At 40.8% G+C, this 21,735-nt stretch overlaps 1 protein-coding gene across 1 annotated transcript in view; it reads left to right on the forward strand.

The window, feature by feature from the left end:
• The window catches only part of dhx34 (DEAH (Asp-Glu-Ala-His) box polypeptide 34), a 33,478-nt gene extending 19,428 nt beyond the window's left edge, over positions 1-14,050 (forward strand). The window contains exons 12-17 of the mRNA XM_056478573.1: positions 1,053-1,158; positions 1,314-1,420; positions 3,819-4,100; positions 4,379-4,564; positions 10,820-10,961; positions 13,442-14,050. Coding sequence (XP_056334548.1) covers positions 1,053-1,158; positions 1,314-1,420; positions 3,819-4,100; positions 4,379-4,564; positions 10,820-10,961; positions 13,442-13,587 — 969 coding nt within the window. The 3' untranslated portion in view covers positions 13,588-14,050. The remainder of the gene's footprint in view (positions 1-1,052; positions 1,159-1,313; positions 1,421-3,818; positions 4,101-4,378; positions 4,565-10,819; positions 10,962-13,441) is intronic.
• Positions 14,051-21,735: the final 7,685 nt, after the last annotated feature.

Here is a 21,735-nt window from a genome sequence, read left to right on the forward strand (position 1 = left end):
TTTGACTGACTTCTATGTTCAGGGCCGGATTAAACAACGGGCATTATGGGCACAGGCCCAGGGGCCCATGCGCACTTGGGGTCCCTGCGAGGGGGATGAGGGAATGCTGATTTTGAAGTGTCTATTTAGGCTAAGTGCAAATACCGCACCTTGTTGGGATAAGCTAGTTAAACGATTCACGCCAATCACCGTTTGATTGACAGAGACAACATAACCAAAGATCGCAACAGTCAGCAGCGTGCGTGGCGTAGCTCGTAAAGCAAGTGGCAACATGTTTTGACACGATCGATCATGAACCCAGTTCGAATCTGATGAACAAGTTCCGCTTTTTCCCCTGACTACATATCAGATTTTGCCTACTCTTTATCACGAGGAAGACAAGTAGGAATCATTAATAAGTGTGTGTATTATGGAGGACTCAGATTCATAGAACTGGATAAAAGTTTGTAGAAGTTATACATTAAAAATACCCTTAAATATAAATTTTTAGTACTGCTTCAGTGAACCTGAACAAGTATAGTAAAATCCATTAATATTCACTAGTTGTATTAGTATTTTTTTTAAATATGCTTTAAAAATAAGTTAAATCTTTGTAGACTAGTAGTAAATGTACTGTATATCATTTATTTTAAAAATGTGGGCAATACGTTATAGATTAATTTTATTAAAATATATTATATTAATCTTATTGTTTAATTAACCTATAGGGGTGCAGCTAGGTAGGGGGCCTACAAGACATAGTGCACAGGGGCCTCTGAATTCTTAATCCGGGCCTGTCTATGTTTTAATAATCTTGACTTACTGAAAGAAGCTCAAACAGGTTTGGAACAAGTGGAGGAAAGGTAAATGATGGTAGAATATTCGTTTTTGAGTGAATTATCCCTTTAATTCTCATTACTATATTGTAAGGACAGGCTGCATCCAAAATTCTTTTTTTAATGACACATTTTGTGGTTGGAGAAAGAAAGAAGTGCGTATATCATTGGAGTAAATAATGACTGAAGTTGGATTATTTTGATTGAACTAACTCTTTACCATTTGATTTGTGTTAGGTGTTCCACACACGAAATAAACAAGGGGTTGTGATCCACCCGACCAGTGTGTTTGCCAGTGATCCTGAAGTCCTGCACGTCCCTGAACATGAGACCAGCGAGTTTGGTACACACTCTTTACACCAAAGAAGCATGAATCACGAGCGACTCTGTCCTCAGTTTGCACTCTTACATGTTGCTCTCTCTCTTTCTCTCTCTCTCACCCTCTCTTTCTCTCTCTCTCCTCTCTCTGTACACAAATATACATATATATATATATAGGTGCTGATAAAGGCCAGAGCAACAGGCATCAGTTGCTGGCATTCGTCACTCTCCTGGAAACAAACAAGCCTTATCTTTCAAACTGTGTGCGGGTTCCAGCCCTACAGGTAAGTGAAAGCTGAGAGAAAGGAAACCATCATCTTTATCTTATTTTTGGTTAACATCTGTATGAAAACAACATTAACAATTTTTTTTAAATGTGAACAATTAATCTGTGCAAATTACTCCACTGAAAAAAACCTATTTGTTTTGGTAAACTTTAAAGGTCCCCTATTAAGAAAATCTGGGTATACCTAGGCATAGTCAAATAAAAAAGTTCCATACATGGAAATGGCCATACTGTGAGCAAACACCATTGTTTCCTTGTTCTCATGTAAATTCCATGAGTGTAAATCCACTGTAAAACACAGGCCAATATTAACATAAAACAGACTGTTGCGTGACTCATAGCTCATAGCCCTCATAGGTTGCATGTACTTTTGGTCATGTTCTACATTATTCAGACATGACTGTGACCAGTGTCATCAGGAGAACACTAGTCAAACACACACAGAGGGAAATGTTGATGCGGCATCATTATTATGCAACCCCCGGCTGTGTTTAATAAGGCAAAATGTTTCCTAGTAAGACAACAATGATCATTTTCCTTTCTTAGTTATTTTTAAGTTAATATTTACCTTAGTATGTATGTGGGACTTTTATTTTGAAAATGGGAGACACGGATTGTTTACTATGCGTTACTAAGCAATGACTCTAGGTGCCATTTTTTTTACATGTAAAATGCAAAATATAGGATGAACGAATTAAAAAGAAAATTAAAAAGCAGCATAAGGTATGTTTAATTGTATCTTTCATTAATTTATTGTGTTTATTGTGAAATTTGTTGAGTATGTTTTACCAAACACATGTAGACTGCTGTGTGTAAGTGTGTGAATGCACGTTTAAGAATCGTGTCAATCACTCAGCTCTTGCTGTACTTTTTTGCTGCACAGGTTAAAGAACCACAATACAATTTATTAAAGGTCATCTGTTGATGCAGAGGTTGATATTATTTTCTTGCTGTGTTTACTTTGACATTCATTCATTTATTTCCCTTCGGCTTAGTCCCTGATTTATCAGGAGTCACCACAGCGGAGTGAACTACCAACTACTCTGACATATATTTTACGCAGCAGATGCCCTTCCAGCCACAACCCAGTACTGGGAAATTCTTTGATATTATAGCTTTAAAATACAACACAATACATCTCTGTATGTCTTTTTTTGTCAAGTTTAATTATAATTTAGCCTACATTTGATCCAAAACACTAACTAATTTGCGTGTGTATGTCTGTGTGCGTGTCTGTGTGCGTGTGTGTGTGTGAGAGAAAGAGACAGAGAGAGAGAGCAGGCTGCAAGTGTCAGAGCACAGCTCATTAATATTCATGACCAAATATTCATGACAAATATGGTCAATATGGACCTTCAGAATGTTTTTTTATACAGTTAAAGTCAGAATTATTAGCCCCTCTTTTATTTATTTTTTTTATTTTTTAAATATTTCCCAAATGATCTTTAACAGAGGAAAGAATTTTCACAGTGTGTCTGATAATATTTTTTCTTCTGGAGAAAGTCTTATTTGTTTTATTTCGGCTAGAATAAAAGCAGTTTTTCATTTTGAGGTCAATATTATTAGCCCCTTTAAACTATTTATTTTTTTCGCTTGTCTACAGAACAAACCATTGTTATACAATAACTTGCCTAATTACCCTAACCTGCCTATTCACCTAGTTAACCTAGTTGAGGCTTTAAATGTCACTTTAAGCTGTATAGAAGTGTCTTGAAAAATATATAGTAAAATATTATGTACTGTCATCATGGCAAAGATAAAATAAATCAGTTATTAGAAATGAGTTATTAAAACTGTTATGTTTAGAAATGTGTTCTCTCCATTAAACAGAAAGTGGGGGAAAATAAACAGGGCAGCAAATAATTCAGGGGGGCTAATAATTCTGACTTCAACTGTATATTAAAATCAGTTGTGAAAATGTAAACATATTTTTATATGCTCGTTTAAAAAAAAAATACATTTTTAATCTGTTGATCAAATAATTGCTATCTTGGTTAGCAGAAAAGACTTCTTTCAAAAAATGTTTACAAATTGTACCTACCATAAACTTTGATAATACTCACTTTCCTTCGGCTTAGTCCCTGATTTATCCGGGGGCGCCAAAACTGAATTTTTCCCCTTTTGCACTTCCAGCTCCAACCCACTAACTCATGAACTCCAAGGGCTTGGAAGCACCCATACACTCTCTCATTCACACACACAGGCCAATTCAGTTATTCCAATTTACTCAATTGTACTGTAGGGGAAACCGGAGCACCCAGAGGAACCCACACGAACACGTGGAGCCCCAAATTTGAGCTTTTAAGCTTATTTTTCCTTTCTTATTTTATTCCAACATTGAATTTTGAGCTTATTTTTTGTTTATTTAAACCCTTTTTTTCCTTCATCTCTGGCAGGCTCTGCTGATGGTGGCCAACTCAGTGAACAGTAATGCAGACTGCACGCGGCTGGTGGTGGATGGCTGGCTGGAGCTGAGCTTGACTGATGGAGACGCGGCTCTGAAGGTGCTCTCCTCGGCCCTCAGTCTGCGGGCTGAATGGGAACGGCTCCTTCAGGCTCAGCTCAGACAGAGCGGGTCTGGCTCCTCTACCGGATTTGGCTCAAGTGGACCCAGAGTGTCCCGCAGAGAACTGGAGAAGCTCTGCGAGGGACTTGTGCGGTTTCTGCTGTACACTGAGGTAGTGACGTAAACACTGTAATGATGAGTCTGTGTTAAAACTGCATGATTAATCGTCCACAAAATTTGAATGATAAATGATCACAGTTTTCATGTTTATTAAACGACGGCCACAGCTGTACATTCAAATCTGTGTTTGACTCAGAGAGTGTGTCTGTGGTTATTAAACTGCGACTGTCTTTTATTCTTTATGTTTTATCTTATTTTTGAGTTACAAATAGTCAAATATTTGCATATAATATTGCAATAATACAATATTTGCATGGTTTTGTCGGATAGGTTAATTACAGTCTGAAGCGTCTGACGGCGCTGCAGTCACAGAACCTGTACATCGGACCTCAGCAGGATCCGGATCTTTCTTCTGCTGCAGCTATCGGTTCTCTGTTTCCTGGGATGAAGGCAGAGCCAGATCCCATTAAAGGAGGCCTGCGTTTGTGCAGCTATTTTACCTACAACTGTCTCTGTGTAAGTCTTTTTTTTTATTTTCAACATGAAACGGTAAACTAAATAAAATATTTGCAACTTTTAATCTCACAAATGTTTTTTTCGAGTAGCACAATATAAATTCAAATAAAAAAATTATAATTATTTTTGACTTTTCCTGCAAGTCTGAGTGTATATTCTTAGAAATTTTTAATTATTAAGACATATAAACTACTTTAAAAAGTCAAAGTCACAATTGTGAGAAATATAAGTTCAGAATTGCAAGAACGCCTATAAACTTAATTATGTGAAATAATGTTGCAATTTAGAATTGATAAATATGAACTCTGATGTAAAATAAAGTTAAAATTAGCTGTTTGGTCTATTTGTTTTTATTCAGAAAAGAGCTTCCATAAATTTGAACTTTTGTTCTTTCAATTCTGTGAGAAATTACAAAGATATACATTTGAGAATACCACGACACAGTAACACATCATAAAAGGGAGATAAAACATTAAAGGGCACCTATGGTGAAAAATCTACTTTTCAAGCTGTTTGGACAGAAATGTGTGTAAGCATAGTGTATAAACTCTCATATTGGGGTGAAATAAACACACCCAGTCCTTTTTTTTTCAAATTTAACAACATAAAAACGGTGGACCAATTGGAGCGGTTTTCAGATCGACCGCAACTTTACGTAGGAGTGCGGTCCCCCTGCCCACCAATATTGATTGACAGCTGGGCGCATTAACATGACCGTTAGTCACTTGTATAATCATATAATCAAGACAGGACGAGCGCAAAGCAGCCGGGAATAAAAGGTGTGTTCAGTTCGCTAGGATCATCAATCATCTTCAAACGTGATCAAGAGTGAGTTTCACAAGTTTAAAATGTTTTAAAACAGAGCATGTGTGTAATGAATTACAGCGATGCACTTAATCAGCACAGCCGCGTGTCAGAACAATTATAAAAGAAGACGCTTCAATCGCGGTTTGTGGACGTTAAATCAGGTTTATTTTGTACATTAATATGAGATATCCATACAGCAGTGGATATTACCAGTATCATGTCACATATGCGTGCAAAACGAGTGCAGAGCTTAACGCGCTGTCTCTCTCTCTCTCTCTCTCTCTCTCTCTCTCTCTCTCTCTCTCTCTCTCTCTCTCTCTCTCTCTCTCTCTCTCTCTCTCTCTCTCTCTCTGTGTGTGTGTGTCTGCGTGTCTGAGCTATGTGTGTGTGTATGTCTGCGCTACGTTTGTGTGTGTGTGTGTGTGTGTGTGTGTGTATATGTCTGCGCCATGTGTTTGTGTCCTCGCTGTGTGTGAATGTTGTAATGACATTGTGTGTGACTCATTGTTGCAAATCCACAAAAAATGCATCAAATACTGATTGTTAAAGTTCTTACTGTAGTATTTCTCACACACGTTATATGAGATCTGCTTCCTGAGGCAGCCGAGGGCGGCGATTGCTGATATAGGTTATGTGCCCTTTAAAACATTTTCCAAAGATTTTTTTTCTTGGTGAAACAGAAATCTGTGATATGTAAGCTTACATCTTTGGAGGAAGCAAAAACAATTGTGAAATGTAAATGTAAAAATTGTGAACTGAGATATGCTGAGATATTATGGAGACCCGAAAGGGACATGAAAAATGGGTGTGAGAAAAAGCCCCAGAGTGATAGGAAAATATATTTTTTTACGTTTTTGCGTTCCCTCACAAAGATGTTTTGCGTTTCCTTGCAAAACAGTTTTTCCACAAACACTTCCTGTTCACTTCATACATGCCAACCCTCCCGTTTTTGTCAGGATTCTCCCGTATTTTACCATACTATCCCTCTATCATTCTATAAGTATTTTCCCATATTTCTCCCATATTTTTTAACTTGAAAGTACGCTGAAATTAATATAAAAATGTCTGCATTCACTTTCTTTCCATTAAAGCTGTGTGCCGATCATCGCCCTTCATACGCAACCTCTGAATCCGCGAATGCATGTATAAGCGCTGACTGATGGACGCGCTCCGCATGATAAACTGATCCCAGATCAGCTTCTGTACACATCCTTTAAAGGGCACCTATGGTAAAAAATTTACTTTTCCAGCTGTTTGGACAGCCATATGTGCATGTATGGTGTATAGACTGTCATATTGGGGTGATACAAGCACACCCAGTGCTTTTTTTTCAATTTAACAACATAAAAAACGGTGGACCAATTAGAGTGGTTTTCAAACCGACTTTACGTACCAGTGCGGTCCCCCCGCCCACCAATATTGATTGACAGGTGCGTCATCATATCCTCAGTTTGTTGATTCACGTCCGCCATTTTCAGCGTGAGTCGAAGCGATATCACTAAAGGAACACCCTTGCTCTATTTTTAGATGCAAGGCTCACTGGGCCCAACACAAGATCAATATTCTCCACATTATCGCTCTACTCGGAATTATTGGTTGTATCTTTAGGTAGGTTTGCAAACGTGTACTTCTCATTGAGTCTATCTTATACTTCAGCCGTTTGCATTTCTCGCGATCACAGAAACTCCCTGTGATCTTAACTAGGTGCTGCTACACCTGACGCTGCGCCATGCGTTTTAGAATTCTAAACATAGGTTTCTATCAGGGTACACACAACAGCGTGACGATTCGGGACACTTCATGTTTCTGCCGCGCCACAGAGAGTGTCTGGTGTACCGTGTCGCAGCTTCGAGCGACGCATCCCGTGCCTCAGTCAAAGTTAATTCCAGTGTGCGTGGTTATTAATCTCGGTGTACAAGCTCAGTACTTGAAACTAGCACACAGTTGGCTGTAAAACTATACAAAGACACAAATGATTTTGTACTCTCTGCTTGGTCTGTGTCCGAGTCGTATATGTACGACTGAATGCGGATCCTCTCCCTCCTGCTCCTTCTCTCAGTCTGCCTGTCTGACTCTGAGCGGGTGAGCTCATGGCTCCGCCCCCTTGTTATGTTTGGCGGGAAGCTGAAACTAATCTACATGTGAAGCAACACACCCCCAAATCAGCGAACTGTGGACACGCCCCCAACATGACACTTTTTAACACATTATAATAAAAAATCTGAGTGTGTTTTAAACTGAACCTAAACTGGCACACTCAGAAGAACCATAATATTAATATTAAATCATAAAAAAGAGGTAAACTATGTGCCCTTTAAAGTAACGCCTCTGTTATCAAACTAGTGAAGAGCAGCAAATGAATCTCTCGTTTTGTTTTGTTTGATAACAGAGGTGTCACTTTAAGAATGCACAGATCTATAATGAAAGCATTTGATTACTTTAGTAACTGTTTGTGCTCATTTAAGAGAAAATTTGTTGTGTTTAAAATAAAACATGCAGGACGGGTATCTTTACACATTAATAAGTGTATTTGTCTGTTCAAACCAGTGGTACTCAACCCTGTTCCTGGAGATCGACCCTCCTGCAAAGTTCAGCTCCAACTCTGATCAAACACACCTGAACCAATTAATTAGGACCTGAACAGCACTTGATAATTACAGACAGGTGTGTTTGATATGGGTTGCAACTGAAATCTGCAGGAAGGTCGATCTCCAGGAACAGGGTTGGTCACCCCTGGTTTAAACACACACCCGATTCCCAGAGTGTCCTGTACTTTTGCTCCTCTTTAAATGGCGTGTACAGAAGCTGATCTGGGATCAGTTTATCATACGGAGCGCGTCCGTCAGTCAGGTTGCATATGAATGGCGATGATCGACGCACCGCTTTAATGGAAAGAAAGTGAATGCAGATATTTTTATATTAATTTCAGCATGCTTTCAAGATTACAAATATAAGAAATATGGGAAAATACTTAATGATAGGATGATAGCGGGAGAGAATGGTAAAATACGGGGGAATCCTGGCAAAAACAGGGGGTTGACAGGTATGAAGTGAACAGGAAGTGTTTGTGGAAAAACTGTTTTGCGAGGCAACACAAAAACTTTAAAAAAATATCTTCTTAATCTCCTATTTTGTTGTACCCTGATCTACCCCCTGCTATTCAAAACATTAGTTTTCGATCATGGAGACTTAAGGGGATTTTAGAATTAGATCAGATATTTGACAACAGGAATCTGAAATCATTTCAGTTATTAAAACAGGAATTTCATTTACCAAATAACGACTTTTATACATTTTTGCAACTACGACATTTTCTAGAATCGTCCCTTAAGGATGGCGGAATACATCTTGACCTTTCTGACATGGAAAAACAAATGTATTCTTCATTTTCTCTCAAAGGGAAGATATCTTTTTTTTACTCGATGTTATCTAATGTAGCTTGAAAGCTATAAGGGAGAAAGACTGTGGAACAAATTTTAGTGAAGAAGAATGGCTTTCGGTCTGTTCTGGCATATTTTTCAAAGGGGCCACAATATCAAACCATGAGCAAAACTTTAAAATCTTTTACAGAACTTATTTAACGCCAGTTCGTCTAAATAAGATATTTCCTGGTGTTTCTCAGTGTTGTTTTAAGTGCAAATCCAATGTTGGTACTGTGATGCATGTATTCTGGGACTGTGACATGATAAAGACATACTGGAAAGAAATCCACAAATTAGTTCAGAAGATTATAGATAAACCTTTTGCCCTTTCTCCAGCTGTTTATCTTCTGAATTGTAAAACTGCTCTACAACTCAGCCACAGACTAGAATCTGTTACACTTTTTGCACATATCTAGCAAGAAAATGTATTCATTTGTTGTGGTCCTCTCTTAACATTCCTTCAGTCAATATGTGGATAAATCAGATTGCCATTTTCTTACCCTTGGAAAAACTGACTTATGACTTCTGGTGAATCTGATGATTTCTGGCATATCTGGAATCCTCTATGGGACTTTTTGGAGAATGAATCTTGAAAGACTGTATCTTATTTTATATCATTTTTATTTGAATTTATTTATTTTTTGTTAATCTTACCCTTCACAAAACTTGAATTACTAGCCGATGGACGATTGTATAATAGATGGCTATATTATTTTATATATCTTGACATGAGACACCCATACCACTGTTCTGTCATTGTCACAATCTTTAAATAATAATAAAAAATAAAAAATAAAAAATATATCTTCCTATCACTCTGATCAACCCCCAACCCCCCCACCCCCCCCCCCTTTTTTTTCTCACACCGTTTTTTTTTTTTCCTTCCACCAGTTTTTTCCCTACCATCACGTCCCTTCCGGGTCCCCGTAGAGATATAAACTTACAAGGAAAAAAATTAAACTAAAAATATAGTTTTTTTTTAATAAAGATGTAAATTCGTTTTTGCATTTGTTTATAACGTTGCTTTTCAAATGATTCGTTTTTCATTCTGTCAGTGCAGAAAAGAATTATGACGCGTGTACGGTGCTCTAGCGACAGACGCTAGAGGCCATGGTCTTTAGCCTCCTTGTTAGAGCAACCGACTCCCATACAGAAAATTGCCGGTTCGATCCCAGCTCAGGGTGGGTTGGGTGCAGTAGGACCAGTGGGTTACACGTGGGGGCTCGTCCGGGATGGGGGTGAGTGTAACAGAGGCCAGCTAGCAAAGTGCTATGCAGGTAACCTCACTCCTCTGACCTCTAAAGTTGCTCTAGCGACAGACGCTAGAGGCCATGGTCTTTAGCCTCCTTGTTAGAGCAACCGACTCGCATACAGAAAATCGCCGGTTCGATCCCAGCTCAGAGTGGGTTGGGTGCAGTAGGACTGGTGGGTTACACGTGTATAGTTCTGAAAAAAATTACTTACAATTATGATCTATAACTAGAAATTGTGAGTTTCTAACACATTTGTGAGTAAAAACATCAGTTACGAGAAGCAAACTCCTAGAGATATATAGTAAATTTCTTAAATTTTTTTTTTTTCATGGTTTTGAATTATGGTTATGTTTATTCTGACTTTATATCTCACTTTTTTTTACCCAAAATTACATGAGTCCAGGAAATAAACTCAAAATTGCAAAAAAAAAAAAAAGTGCTAATATTAAAAATAGTCAAAATTGCTAGACTGACTGACATTTACAGGTTAGAAATCGCCATGAGTTTATAAAACAATTCTGATGAAGTAAACTGCAAGATTAAACTAAACATAAAGGTTTTAATAACCTATTTCTAATAACCGATTTCTCTTTGCCATTATGACAGTACAGTATATATATATATATATATATATCTCAGTTGTGATTGTGAACACGAACTGTGGAAAAAAAATTATTTCACTTTTATTATTATTCCAAGGCTGAAACAAGCTTCAACACTTTACAGTCATCTAACGGTTTGCTTCCTCTGTGTTTGTAACATGTGTAATGCAGGACTCTCAGGACTTGTACAGTGAGTGTTTGCGCAAGTTTTGGAGTTGCCCTCGCTGTGACCTTTACATGCCCCTCACGCCTCTGGAGCGCATGCAGCACGAGGCCTCCTGCAGGCCAGCAGAGGAACAGCAGCCCGAGGACGGTGAGATCTGTCACTCTGTACATTGAGGCCTGTGTTGATGATTTACTTTTGGCCAATCTGCTCCTGCTTCCCATGACAAAAATCTGATTTTTTTCATTAGCTTTTGGATTGTTATGAAAAATATACTCTGCAATCAACAAAGCTTTGATTCTTCGTTATGTTAACTGGGTAATAACTATGTACTGCTACATCTAAACAGTGTCTTTACGTGTAGTAACCATAGTATAAGTGGAATAATAGACACCAGGCCAATGAATTATTAGAAAATAATACACACCTGAGGTGGTCATGCAAAGTGTTTTATAATAATTAGGGAGTAAAGGCAATTATTCCACCTATAGTTACTACATCTAAAAACATTGTTGTGTTTGGAGACGATTGTCAGGTTTTTGTCCGCAAACAACTCCATTGTGTAGGACTAGTTTCTTACAAATCTCATCTAAAGCCTTCTGCTTTTACTTGATTTAATTTTTGTCTCTTGATTTAGCTGTGAAATAATTGAAATCATTCAGTGTTTAACAGCAGATGGTGCTCTAGGCTAGTTTTTAAACAGCAGATGGCGCTCTTGGCTGGTTTTTAACAGAAAATGGCGCTGTAGGCTAGTTTTTAAACAACAGATGGCGCTCTAGGCTAGTTTTTAACAGCAGACAATGCTCTAGGCTAGTGTTTACCAGTAGATGGCGCTCTAGGCTAGTTTTTAACAGCAGATGATGTTCTAGACCAGTTTTAACAGCAGAGGCAGCTCTAGGCTAATGTTTAACAGCAGATGGCGCTCTTGCCTGGTTTTTAACTGCAGATGATGCTCTAGACCAGTTTATAACAGCAGATGCAGCTCTAGGCTAATGTTTAACAGCAGATGGCGCTCTTGCCTGGTTTTTAACTGCAGATGATGCTCTAGACCAGTTTATAACAGCAGATGCAGCTCTAGGCTAATGTTTAACAGCAGACGGCGCTCAAGACAAGTGTTTAACAGCAGATGGCACTCTAGACTAATTCAACAGCAGATGGCGCTCAAGACCAGTGTTTAACAGCAGATGGCGCTCTAGACTAGTTTAACAGCAGATGGCGCTCAAGACCAGTGTTTAACAGCAGATGGCGCTCTAGACTAGTTTAACAGCAGATGGCGCTCAAGACCAGTGTTTAACAGCAGATGGCGCTCTAGACTAGTTTAACAGCAGATGGCGCTCTAGACTAGTGTTTAACAGCAGATGGCACTCTAGACTAGTGTTTAACAGCAGATGGCACTCAAGACCAGTGTTTAACAGCAGATGGCGCTCTAGACTAGTTTAACAGCAGATGGCGCTCTAGACTAGTGCTTAACAGCAGATGGCGCTCTAGTCTAGTGTTTAACAGCAGATGGCGCTCAAGACTAGTTTAACAGCAGATGGCGCTCTAGACTAGTGTTTAACAGCAGATGGTGCTCTAGGCTAGTGTTTAACAGCAGATGGCGCTCTAGGCTGGTTTTTAACTGCAGATGGTGCTCTAGACTAGTGTTTAACAGCAGATGGCGCTCAAGACTAGTGTTTAACAGCAGATGGCACTCTAGACTAGTTTAACAGCAGATGGCGCTCAAGACCAGTGTTTAACAGCAGATGGCGCTCTAGACTAGTTTAACAGCAGATGGCACTCTAGACTAGTTTAACAGCAGATGGCGCTCAAGACCAGTGTTTAACAGCAGATGGCGCTCTAGACTAGTTTAACAGCAGATGGCGCTCTAGACTAGTGTTTAACAGCAGATGGCGCTCTAGACTAGTGTTTAACAGCAGATGGCGCTCTAGACTAGTGTTTACCAGCAGATTGCTACTCTTGGCTAGTTTTTAACTTTACACTCAAATGCTCACAAGGAAGACACTTGTGTGTATGTGAATCCTGTAAGTTGGCCTTTATGATACCAGTGTTTTAAGGTAGACACAGCTTACTATAAACACTTGAAATTCTATGATATTTTGTAGTGTAGTGGGAAGCCCCGTCATCTCACAGCAAAAAGGTCACTGTTTCGAGCCTCAGCTGGGTCAGTTGGCATTTCTGTGTGGAGTTTGCATGTTCTCCCCGTGTTGGCGTGGGTTTTCCTCCGGGTGCTCCGGTTTCCTCCACAAGTCCAAAGACATGTGCTATTGGTGAATTGGATAAGCTAAATTGTCCATATTGTATGTGTGTAAATGAGAGTGTATGGGTGTTTCTCAGTGATGGGTTGCAGCTGGAAGAGCATCCGCTACGTAAAAAACATATGCTGGATAAGTTGGTGGTTCATTCCACTGTGGCAACCCCTGATTAATGAAGGGATTAAGCCGAAAAGAAAATGAATGTATGGATATAAGCAGAATAAGGCTGTTTGGAACTCATACAGTATCATCTGCCGTTAAAAACTAATCTCTAAAGTCTAAGAATTTCTACAATGATGCCACAGATTTAAATGCTACAGATGTCCAATTTTAATAATCAATTCAAAATGTAAAGGCTTTTTGTCTTTGTTTTCACAGAGCCTGAAAGTGTAAATCCATCCTCGTCGTCTTCATCTGCTCTGACCAGGGTTTACCACTGTGATATCTGTAATAAAGATCTGACACTCACCTCAACTGAGATCCTGAAACACAAACGCCAGCATCTGTCCGCAGCTCAAACATGACCAGACACACACACACCACCAATGTCTATCGAGCTAATCTGTCAGTCATATTCTCTCCAGCACATATGTAAATAAATCAGAAAACATTCTTTATGTCAATCCACTACTTCTTGCTTGTAATGAGAGAGTTCATCCAAAATGGAAAAGACCTCACCATGGACTCACACTTAAGTGGTTTTAAACTTATGAATTTCTTTCTTCTGTTGAACACAAAGGAAGATAACATGAAGAATGTTGGAAAAACAACATTCTTTATGAGTCTCTTTCTACTGTTGAACACAAAACAATATATTCTGAAGAAGCTTAGAAACCAGCAGCCTTTGACATCTATGGTAGGAACTAAAAAACACAATGTCAATGGCTTTTTCCAACATTCTTCATTATATCCTCCTTTGATATCTTCCTTTGTTAAACAGAAGACAAACTCAAACAGGTTTGGAATAAACAAAGGATGAGTAAATGATGTCAGAATTTTGGGTGTAATTTTTGGGTGAACTATCTCTTTAATTCAGTGTATTTGATCCTGAGATTGTATTACACTGAGCAGTGCGCCCTCTTGTGGACAAATTCAGAAAGTGTGTGGGGAAAAATTACTCTATCTAGTGGCCATTGTGGTTTTATATTAATCTATATTGTTAAAATCATATATGAATTGATATGAATGTCCTTTAAAATTACTTCATGTCGTTTAAAACACACACTCATTTTTATATCCCGGTGGGGACGTTCATAAACATAATGAGGTTTCTACTGTACAAAACCATGGCCTATAGACCATTTAGAGGGATGTAAACAAAAACAATGGTCCCAACATATTTCCTGTATTACATTTTTAATTTTTATAGCTTCCGAGAATCTAAAAAGAGCCACATATTGATTAATAATTTTATATATCTGTAAAACATTAAGTTATGAATCTTCTTACAGTTATGAAATAGTTTGATAACAAGCAGGAAATGACATGACAACATTGAAAATGGTCTATATCATACTCCTAAACCTGACTGTTGAGAAGTATTCAACTAAGTTTGCCAGTTTAAAGGTGATGATCACTGTGGTGCATCGATTAGAATGCATGAGACGAGGTAAATAAATAATGTTGCTTTATTCCACACTGGTGAATAGAGATGTGGTTTCTACAAAAAAGGAATAACAATAAACAATATTAAATCAAAGTTACATTTGTAATACAACATTAAACATAGTACAGTTGGATCAAATATTATACAGGTAAGTAGTTAGGTGCAAATGGATAATTGTATTAAGATACTGACAGCAGCATAATATGGAGTCCAAATTGCTGCTAACTGGGTGTTTATGACACAAACTGGGTCACATGTTGCATGAAATATAGACAAAGGCTGAAATAATCATACATACTGCCTAACATAATATAAACAGGTTGAAATCGAACAATATACACACAGCTGGTAACTTATTAACTTCAATAACGACGTGAGTATCAAATTAGCGGCAGCTAATTATTGCTGCGTCATCTCAAATCACGGCGATCACAGAACGTCGAATTAATGCTGGTAAACAGCATAAAAACTCTTCTAACATACTCCTTAAGTCTCAGTAAACATACAGTACGTGAACATTTATGTACTCACGGTTTAAAACACGCACAAATTCACCAAACAACACTGATTAGCAACACACAACTTCTCTGCCCGTGGCTTCACTCCGACTGCATTGTTCTCTCGTGTGCTCGCGTGCACGTCTTTCAAAGGCACATAGGATAAGTAGTCCAATAGTGACCTCTACAGGACAGGTTGGTGTAATGCTTTATAACAGCCGCCCCCAAATTTGTTGCACAAATTTGCAGTCACTCCAGCAACACTTTCTCTAATCATCGGACACAGTGGGGAGGCGGATCAGCCTGCTAGTCGGCCTGATGTAGGATCGATCCTTCACTTGAACCTCTGCTGTTCGGATTCTCCCGTCCGCTCCTGGGAACGCCTTGATGACTCGTCCTATTGGCCATAGTGCTCTGGGCAGTTGAGGGTCCACTATGAGAACTACTGTATCTGGTTGTAGAGGGTTTGTGTCCGTTTGCCATTTTTCTCGTGTTTGCAAGGCAGGTAAGTAATTCTTCAAGAACTGGGACCAGAATCGGTCAGCAAGGACTTGACAGGATCTCCAGCGCCGTCGACTGAGTCCTGCTGAGTCATGGTAAAGTATTTGTGGCAAAGAAGGGTCTAGCCGCCCCATTAGAAGCAGATTTGGGGTTACTGGGTCTGGGTCAGCCACATCAGAAGAGATGTAACCTAACGGCTTGGAATTCAAGATTCCTTCAATTTCAATCAAGATGGTGTTAAGCATCTCTTCTGTCACCGACTGAGCATTGAGCGTGGCATATAATGCTGTCTTTATGGATCGGATTTCCCTTTCCCAGGAACCTCCGAAGTGCGGGGCGTTAGGGGGGTTAAATATAAACTTGATCTGATGCTCTGCCAGGAGCGTTTGAAGGGAAGGGTGCATGTCTTTGAAGGAATCACTGAGTTCTCGCTCACCTCCTTTGAAATTAGTGCCTTGGTCAGACAGTACTTCAGCGGGCTTGCCTCTGCGAGAAATAAACCTTCTTAAGGACATCAGGAACGAATCTGTGTCGAGACTGGTTAGGATTTCGATGTGCACTGCCCTTGTCGTCAAGCATTTAAATAGGATCCCCCATCTCTTTTCATTACGGCGGCCTATTTTTACAAGAAAGGGGCCAAAGCAGTCCATTCCTGTTGAAAAGAAGGGGGGACTGTGGAGGCGCAGGCGTGCAGGAGGTAAGTCTGCCATGCGAGGAACCACTGGCTGAGCTCTCCATTTTTGACATTCCACACAGCCACGTTGCTCCTTTCGAACTGCCTCGTGGCCACGCAGTATCCAGTACTAGCGTCTTAACTCCCCAAACAGTCTTTCCGAGCCAGGGTGCTTAAGGTTACTGTCAACATGTCTGATGAGCATCTTAGTCACTGGGTGCTTTGGATCCAATACAACCGGATGAGCAGTTTCTAGTTCTAACTGGTTGCATCTGCGTAGCCTGCCACCAACGCGAATGATGTTCATCTCTTCATCAAGTTCAGGTGCTAACATAGCTAGGCGACTTGATGATGGCACTGGTTTACCAGCAGTAAGAGACTGAGTCTCCTCCGGGAAACTCTCTTTCTGGGCAGCTCTGAAAATCTCTAATTCTGCCATCTGGTAGGTTTCTGCGGTAGGGCCTGGAGAGTCAGATGGGGTCGCCTCATGTAGATACTGTGCAGTTGCTTTCAACAAGTCATTAAAGCAGTGAAAGTCTTTGGGGTCAGGATAACCAGGGTTAAGGGTGTTTGTAACAATATTTAAGCAGGAAGCAGGTTTACGTAACTCTTCTGAATCTTCCTCTTTGGGGCCGACTGGGATATTAGGCCAGTATTTGGGTGAAAGCCACAGAAAGGGAGGTCCCTTGATCCATCGATTCTCACCTGTCAGTTCCAACAGAGTTTTCCCCCTTGTGATGTCATCAGCTGGGTTATTTAGGGAGTCAACATAGTGCCAGTTTGTGCTATCAGTTAGATCCTGAATTTCGGCGACTCTTGTCCCGACAAAAACCTTGAACCGGCAGGAATCAGAGTGAATCCAAGTAAGGACTGTGGTTGAGTCGGTCCATAGTGTGATCCGATCAATGTTTAGGGTCAGTTCTCTTTGTAGCAGATGTGCAAGTTGGGCGCCAGTGAGGGCGGCACACAGCTCCAGCCTTGGCACTGATAGCTGCTTCTTAGGAGCTACCCGTGATCTTGAAGTAATGAAGGCTACTTCTACTTGACCATGTGGATCTTCAGTGCGCAGGTATCCAACACACCCATAAGCCCGTTCTGACGCATCACAGAAGATATGCACTTCTCTTGTACAACTGGGGTGGTCTAGGTGAGGTTTTGTGTAACATCGGGGCAAGCTCAGTTTCTCCAGATGAGGCAGTTCACTCTCCCATGCTAACCAAGCTTCCAGTATGTCGCTAGGGAGTAATGGATCATCCCATTCTCTCTGTTTATTCCATAACATCTGCACAAGGGTTTTGGCTTTTTCTGGTGAAGGGAAGCTTTGGAGCCAATTGTCCACGTAAAAGTGCCTCTCAACTGCGTCACGAACCTCATCGCCTTCCTGACTGTGGTCAGTAATGTGCCTTTGAAGTGCATATGTGGCACAGCATGGGGAACAGGTTGTCCCAAAGGGCAGGACCAGCCATTCATACACGCTAGGTGGGCTGTCTTTGCTCAGGTCACGCCATAGGAACCGTAAGAGGGGTCTGTCCTCAGGGAGGAGTCTCACCTGATGGAACATTCCTTTTATGTCGCTGCTGATGGCTGTGGTATGTTCCCTGAATCTCAACAAGACACCCAATAATGAAGAGCTCAGATTGGGTCCAGGCAGCAGGAGTTCGTTCAGATTATGTCCTTGATGTGTAAAGGAACAGTTGAACACAATTCTGGCCTTCTCATTGTGGGTCACCATGTGATGTGGTATGAACCATGACTCACTAGAGGACTCCCATAAGTCTTGGCTCACTCTTTCAACATATCCTGAGTTTTCAAGTTTTAGAATTTCTGCATTGTACGCTGTGGCGCGATCTGGGTCTTTGAGCAGGCGCTTCTCTGTATTGCGAAGATTGGCAAGGACAGAAGTTGGTGGGGCAAACAAGGTTGGCATGGACTGCACTCTTAGCAAGGGTGTGGCATATCTCTGTACTCCATCTACGTTCACTCTAACAGTCTTGGTCTGCAGGAGATCCATAGCTGCCTGATCCTGCCGAGATCTTGTAACTAGCTTCTCATTTTTGTATGGCAAGACATCAAGCTTCCAAAGATTTTCCACATGATTATGCAGCTCGGCTGATGGCGAGAGTGTAGATGTGAACAAGCATGACTGGGATCCATTCTGTAATGGTAAGTACTTAGTAGGGCCTTGAAGTGTCCAGCCAAGTCTTGTCTTAACAGCAGCTGGTCCCCCTGGAGGTCCAAATCTTACAGGTTGAATTGGAGTTATCAGATGTGGGAAATCTGAACCAATGAGAAGGAGAGGTTTGGCACCTTTTATGTCTGGTAGGGGCAACTTTCGAAGGTGTCTATATTTACACTGCAGTCGTTCAATTGGGTATGTGTGGTCTGCTAGACCTAGCTGATCAGCAGTGAAGGCACTTATTATCTTATAGACTCTCTCAGGTTGGCTGGCGGGTGAGATAGAGAAGGAAACAGATGAGCCTTGTATCACCCGGAGGTCTTGTCGTACTGTTCTAAGGGTAAGGCTCTCAGATTGACCTTGTAATTTCAGCTTCTGTGCTGCTTCTTGAAGGAGAATGGTTCGTTCTGATCCATCATCTAAGACAGCGTATGTTTCCAGGGTATGACTGCCATTACGCAGAAGCACTTTACTGACTTTAAGGAGGACTTGACTGCACCCAGCTTTCCTATCAAGATACAGGATATCAGTGGAAGAGTTAACCAGTCCGCAAGTCGTTTCATCCCTGTGTTTCTCCTCATTACACAGTTCTCCTGGTTGAGTATTTATTTCGTGAAGCGCAGTCAGATGCTTGCCTTTACAGTTACTGCATTGTGCTCTTAGACGACACTGGGCTGCTTGGTGACCTCGACCGCATCTCCAGCAACGCCGGTTGTTTATGACCCATTGCTTCTGCTGCTGTCTGGTGAGCTGAGAGAAGTTGGAACAATCATCTAGATTGTGCAGGTTATTACAGCAGTAAGGACAGTATACTCTGACCTTTTCAGGCCACTGTGAAGGAGACTTTGTTGCAGAAGGTGCTTCAATCAGGGTAGTTTGTGTAGAGCCTAATAAAACATTCATTGACTTGCTTCGTGTTTTACCCTCTCTCTTTGGCTCTCTTTGCCTATTGGCAGCCTCTCTGCCAGTCTCTATGCGGTCAAGCATATCACCACCTTCTTGGATCTGCAGCTCATACTCCAACCACTCTGAGAAGTCCATAAGGGAGGGAACTCCTTTCCTTTGGGGGTGAAAATATCGCCTAAAGTTGGCCCTAAACTCCTGTGGTAATTTGCTGCTTAGCCTGGCCACATGTGACCCACACTGAAGTTCAACACGTCCTTCCTGCTCAAGTTGTTCAAGCATTCCGACCAGAGCTCTAACCCTCAGTGCGAATTTACGAAATCCCACAGAGTCTCCTGATCGGATAGTTGGCCCATCCATTAGCTCTGCTATTCTCCTCAGCGCCAGTTGGTGAGGTTGTCCATAGTGCTTAATGAGTGAGGCCATAGTATCTGAGTAGGGAAACAACGAGTTACTATACGAGTCAGCTATTAGAAGTGGCTCTTCAAATTTGAGATGATCCACCAGAATTTGGTATTTGAATCTCTCTGTAGCGTCAGGTGGGAGAATGTTCTCCAGGGATATCCGAAGCCTAGCAAATTCTCTGGGATCATCACAAGTGAAGTCGGGAATGGAAGGTTTGGGACCCCTATATGATCTCTCTTGTCTACGGGGTTGTAAATCAGTAAATTTATAGTCTCTTGGTGGGGGCAATGGGGGAGCTGCTGTATTACTATAGTCTGACCAAGACTCTGACTCATCTGGTTCATCGTTTGGCTGGTAATAATTTGGTGTAGATGGGGGAGATGACCGTTTTAGTTCTAGTTTATGAATTCGCTCTTTCAGCTCTTCCATAAAATCTGAGATATCTGGATTGGGCTGTTTATGCCGTTCATAATGTGTCACAGGGGGAGGGGGTGGTAGCCATTCCTCTTCAGTTTCCTCAATAACGGGCTGCTGACCAAGCCTTTGTGCTACATTGTTGGGAGTCTTTATCAGGGCACTGTGAGCAGGCACTGCTACTGATTGTGAAAGAGGATGAGGTGCCGAAACAGGGGACAGAACAGCATTCTGGTTTATACGCTGCTGCATTTCTATCATGGTCGAGTGTAACTTCCTATTATCTTCCTGCAACTGCTGAATAACTTCTAGCACCGATGGGGTATAATGTGATGGTGCAGGAGTGCTCTCATAAAGGGGAACATGACTTGAGCCCAAATTCCTTTCTTCCATCCCTCCTGTGCTCCAGTTACGGGCAGTGGGATACTTTGGGAGAGGTGTCATCTCGGCAGATCTCTCCATATAACTCCCTCTGTCCATCATACTAGCAGGATGTTGCCTTGGCTGTTCACGTTCTACTAGTCTTGGAAGGTCAACTTCATACTGCTCTAACCAGGCTGGGGGACGTCGGGAGCGGCGTGAGCGAACATCATCCGGTCTAATGGGTCTATCTGATGGAACACGGGCCATATTATCCACAGTAATCACCAACTCCGGCTCGAAGGACCAATTTTGTTGAGAAGTATTCAACTAAGTTTGCCAGTTTAAAGGTGATGATCACTGTGGTGCATCGATTAGAATGCATGAGACGAGGTAAATAAATAATGTTGCTTTATTCCACACTGGTGAATAGAGATGTGGTTTCTACAAAAAAGGAATAACAATAAACAATATTAAATCAAAGTTACATTTGTAATACAACATTAAACATAGTACAGTTGGATCAAATATTATACAGGTAAGTAGTTAGGTGCAAATGGATAATTGTATTAAGATACTGACAGCAGCACAATATGGAGTCCAAATTGCTGCTAACTGGGTGTTTATGACACAAACTGGGTCACATGTTGCATGAAATATAGACAAAGGCTGAAATAATCATACATACTGCCTAACATAATATAAACAGGTTGAAATCGAACAATATACACACAGCTGGTAACTTATTAACTTCAATAACGACGTGAGTATCAAATTAGCGGCAGCTAATTATTGCTGCGTCATCTCAAATCACGGCGATCACAGAACGTCGAATTAATGCTGGTAAACAGCATAAAAACTCTTCTAACATACTCCTTAAGTCTCAGTAAACATACAGTACGTGAACATTTATGTACTCACGGTTTAAAACACGCACAAATTCACCAAACAACACTGATTAGCAACACACAACTTCTCTGCCCGTGGCTTCACTCCGACTGCATTGTTCTCTCGTGTGCTCGCGTGCACGTCTTTCAAAGGCACATAGGATAAGTAGTCCAATAGTGACCTCTACAGGACAGGTTGGTGTAATGCTTTATAACACTGACCCTCACAGGAAACAATACAGTTTTACAT

The sequence above is a fragment of the Danio aesculapii genome, chromosome 18 (genome assembly GCF_903798145.1).
Source record: "Danio aesculapii chromosome 18, fDanAes4.1, whole genome shotgun sequence".
Taxonomy (NCBI): Eukaryota; Metazoa; Chordata; class Actinopteri; order Cypriniformes; family Danionidae; genus Danio; species Danio aesculapii.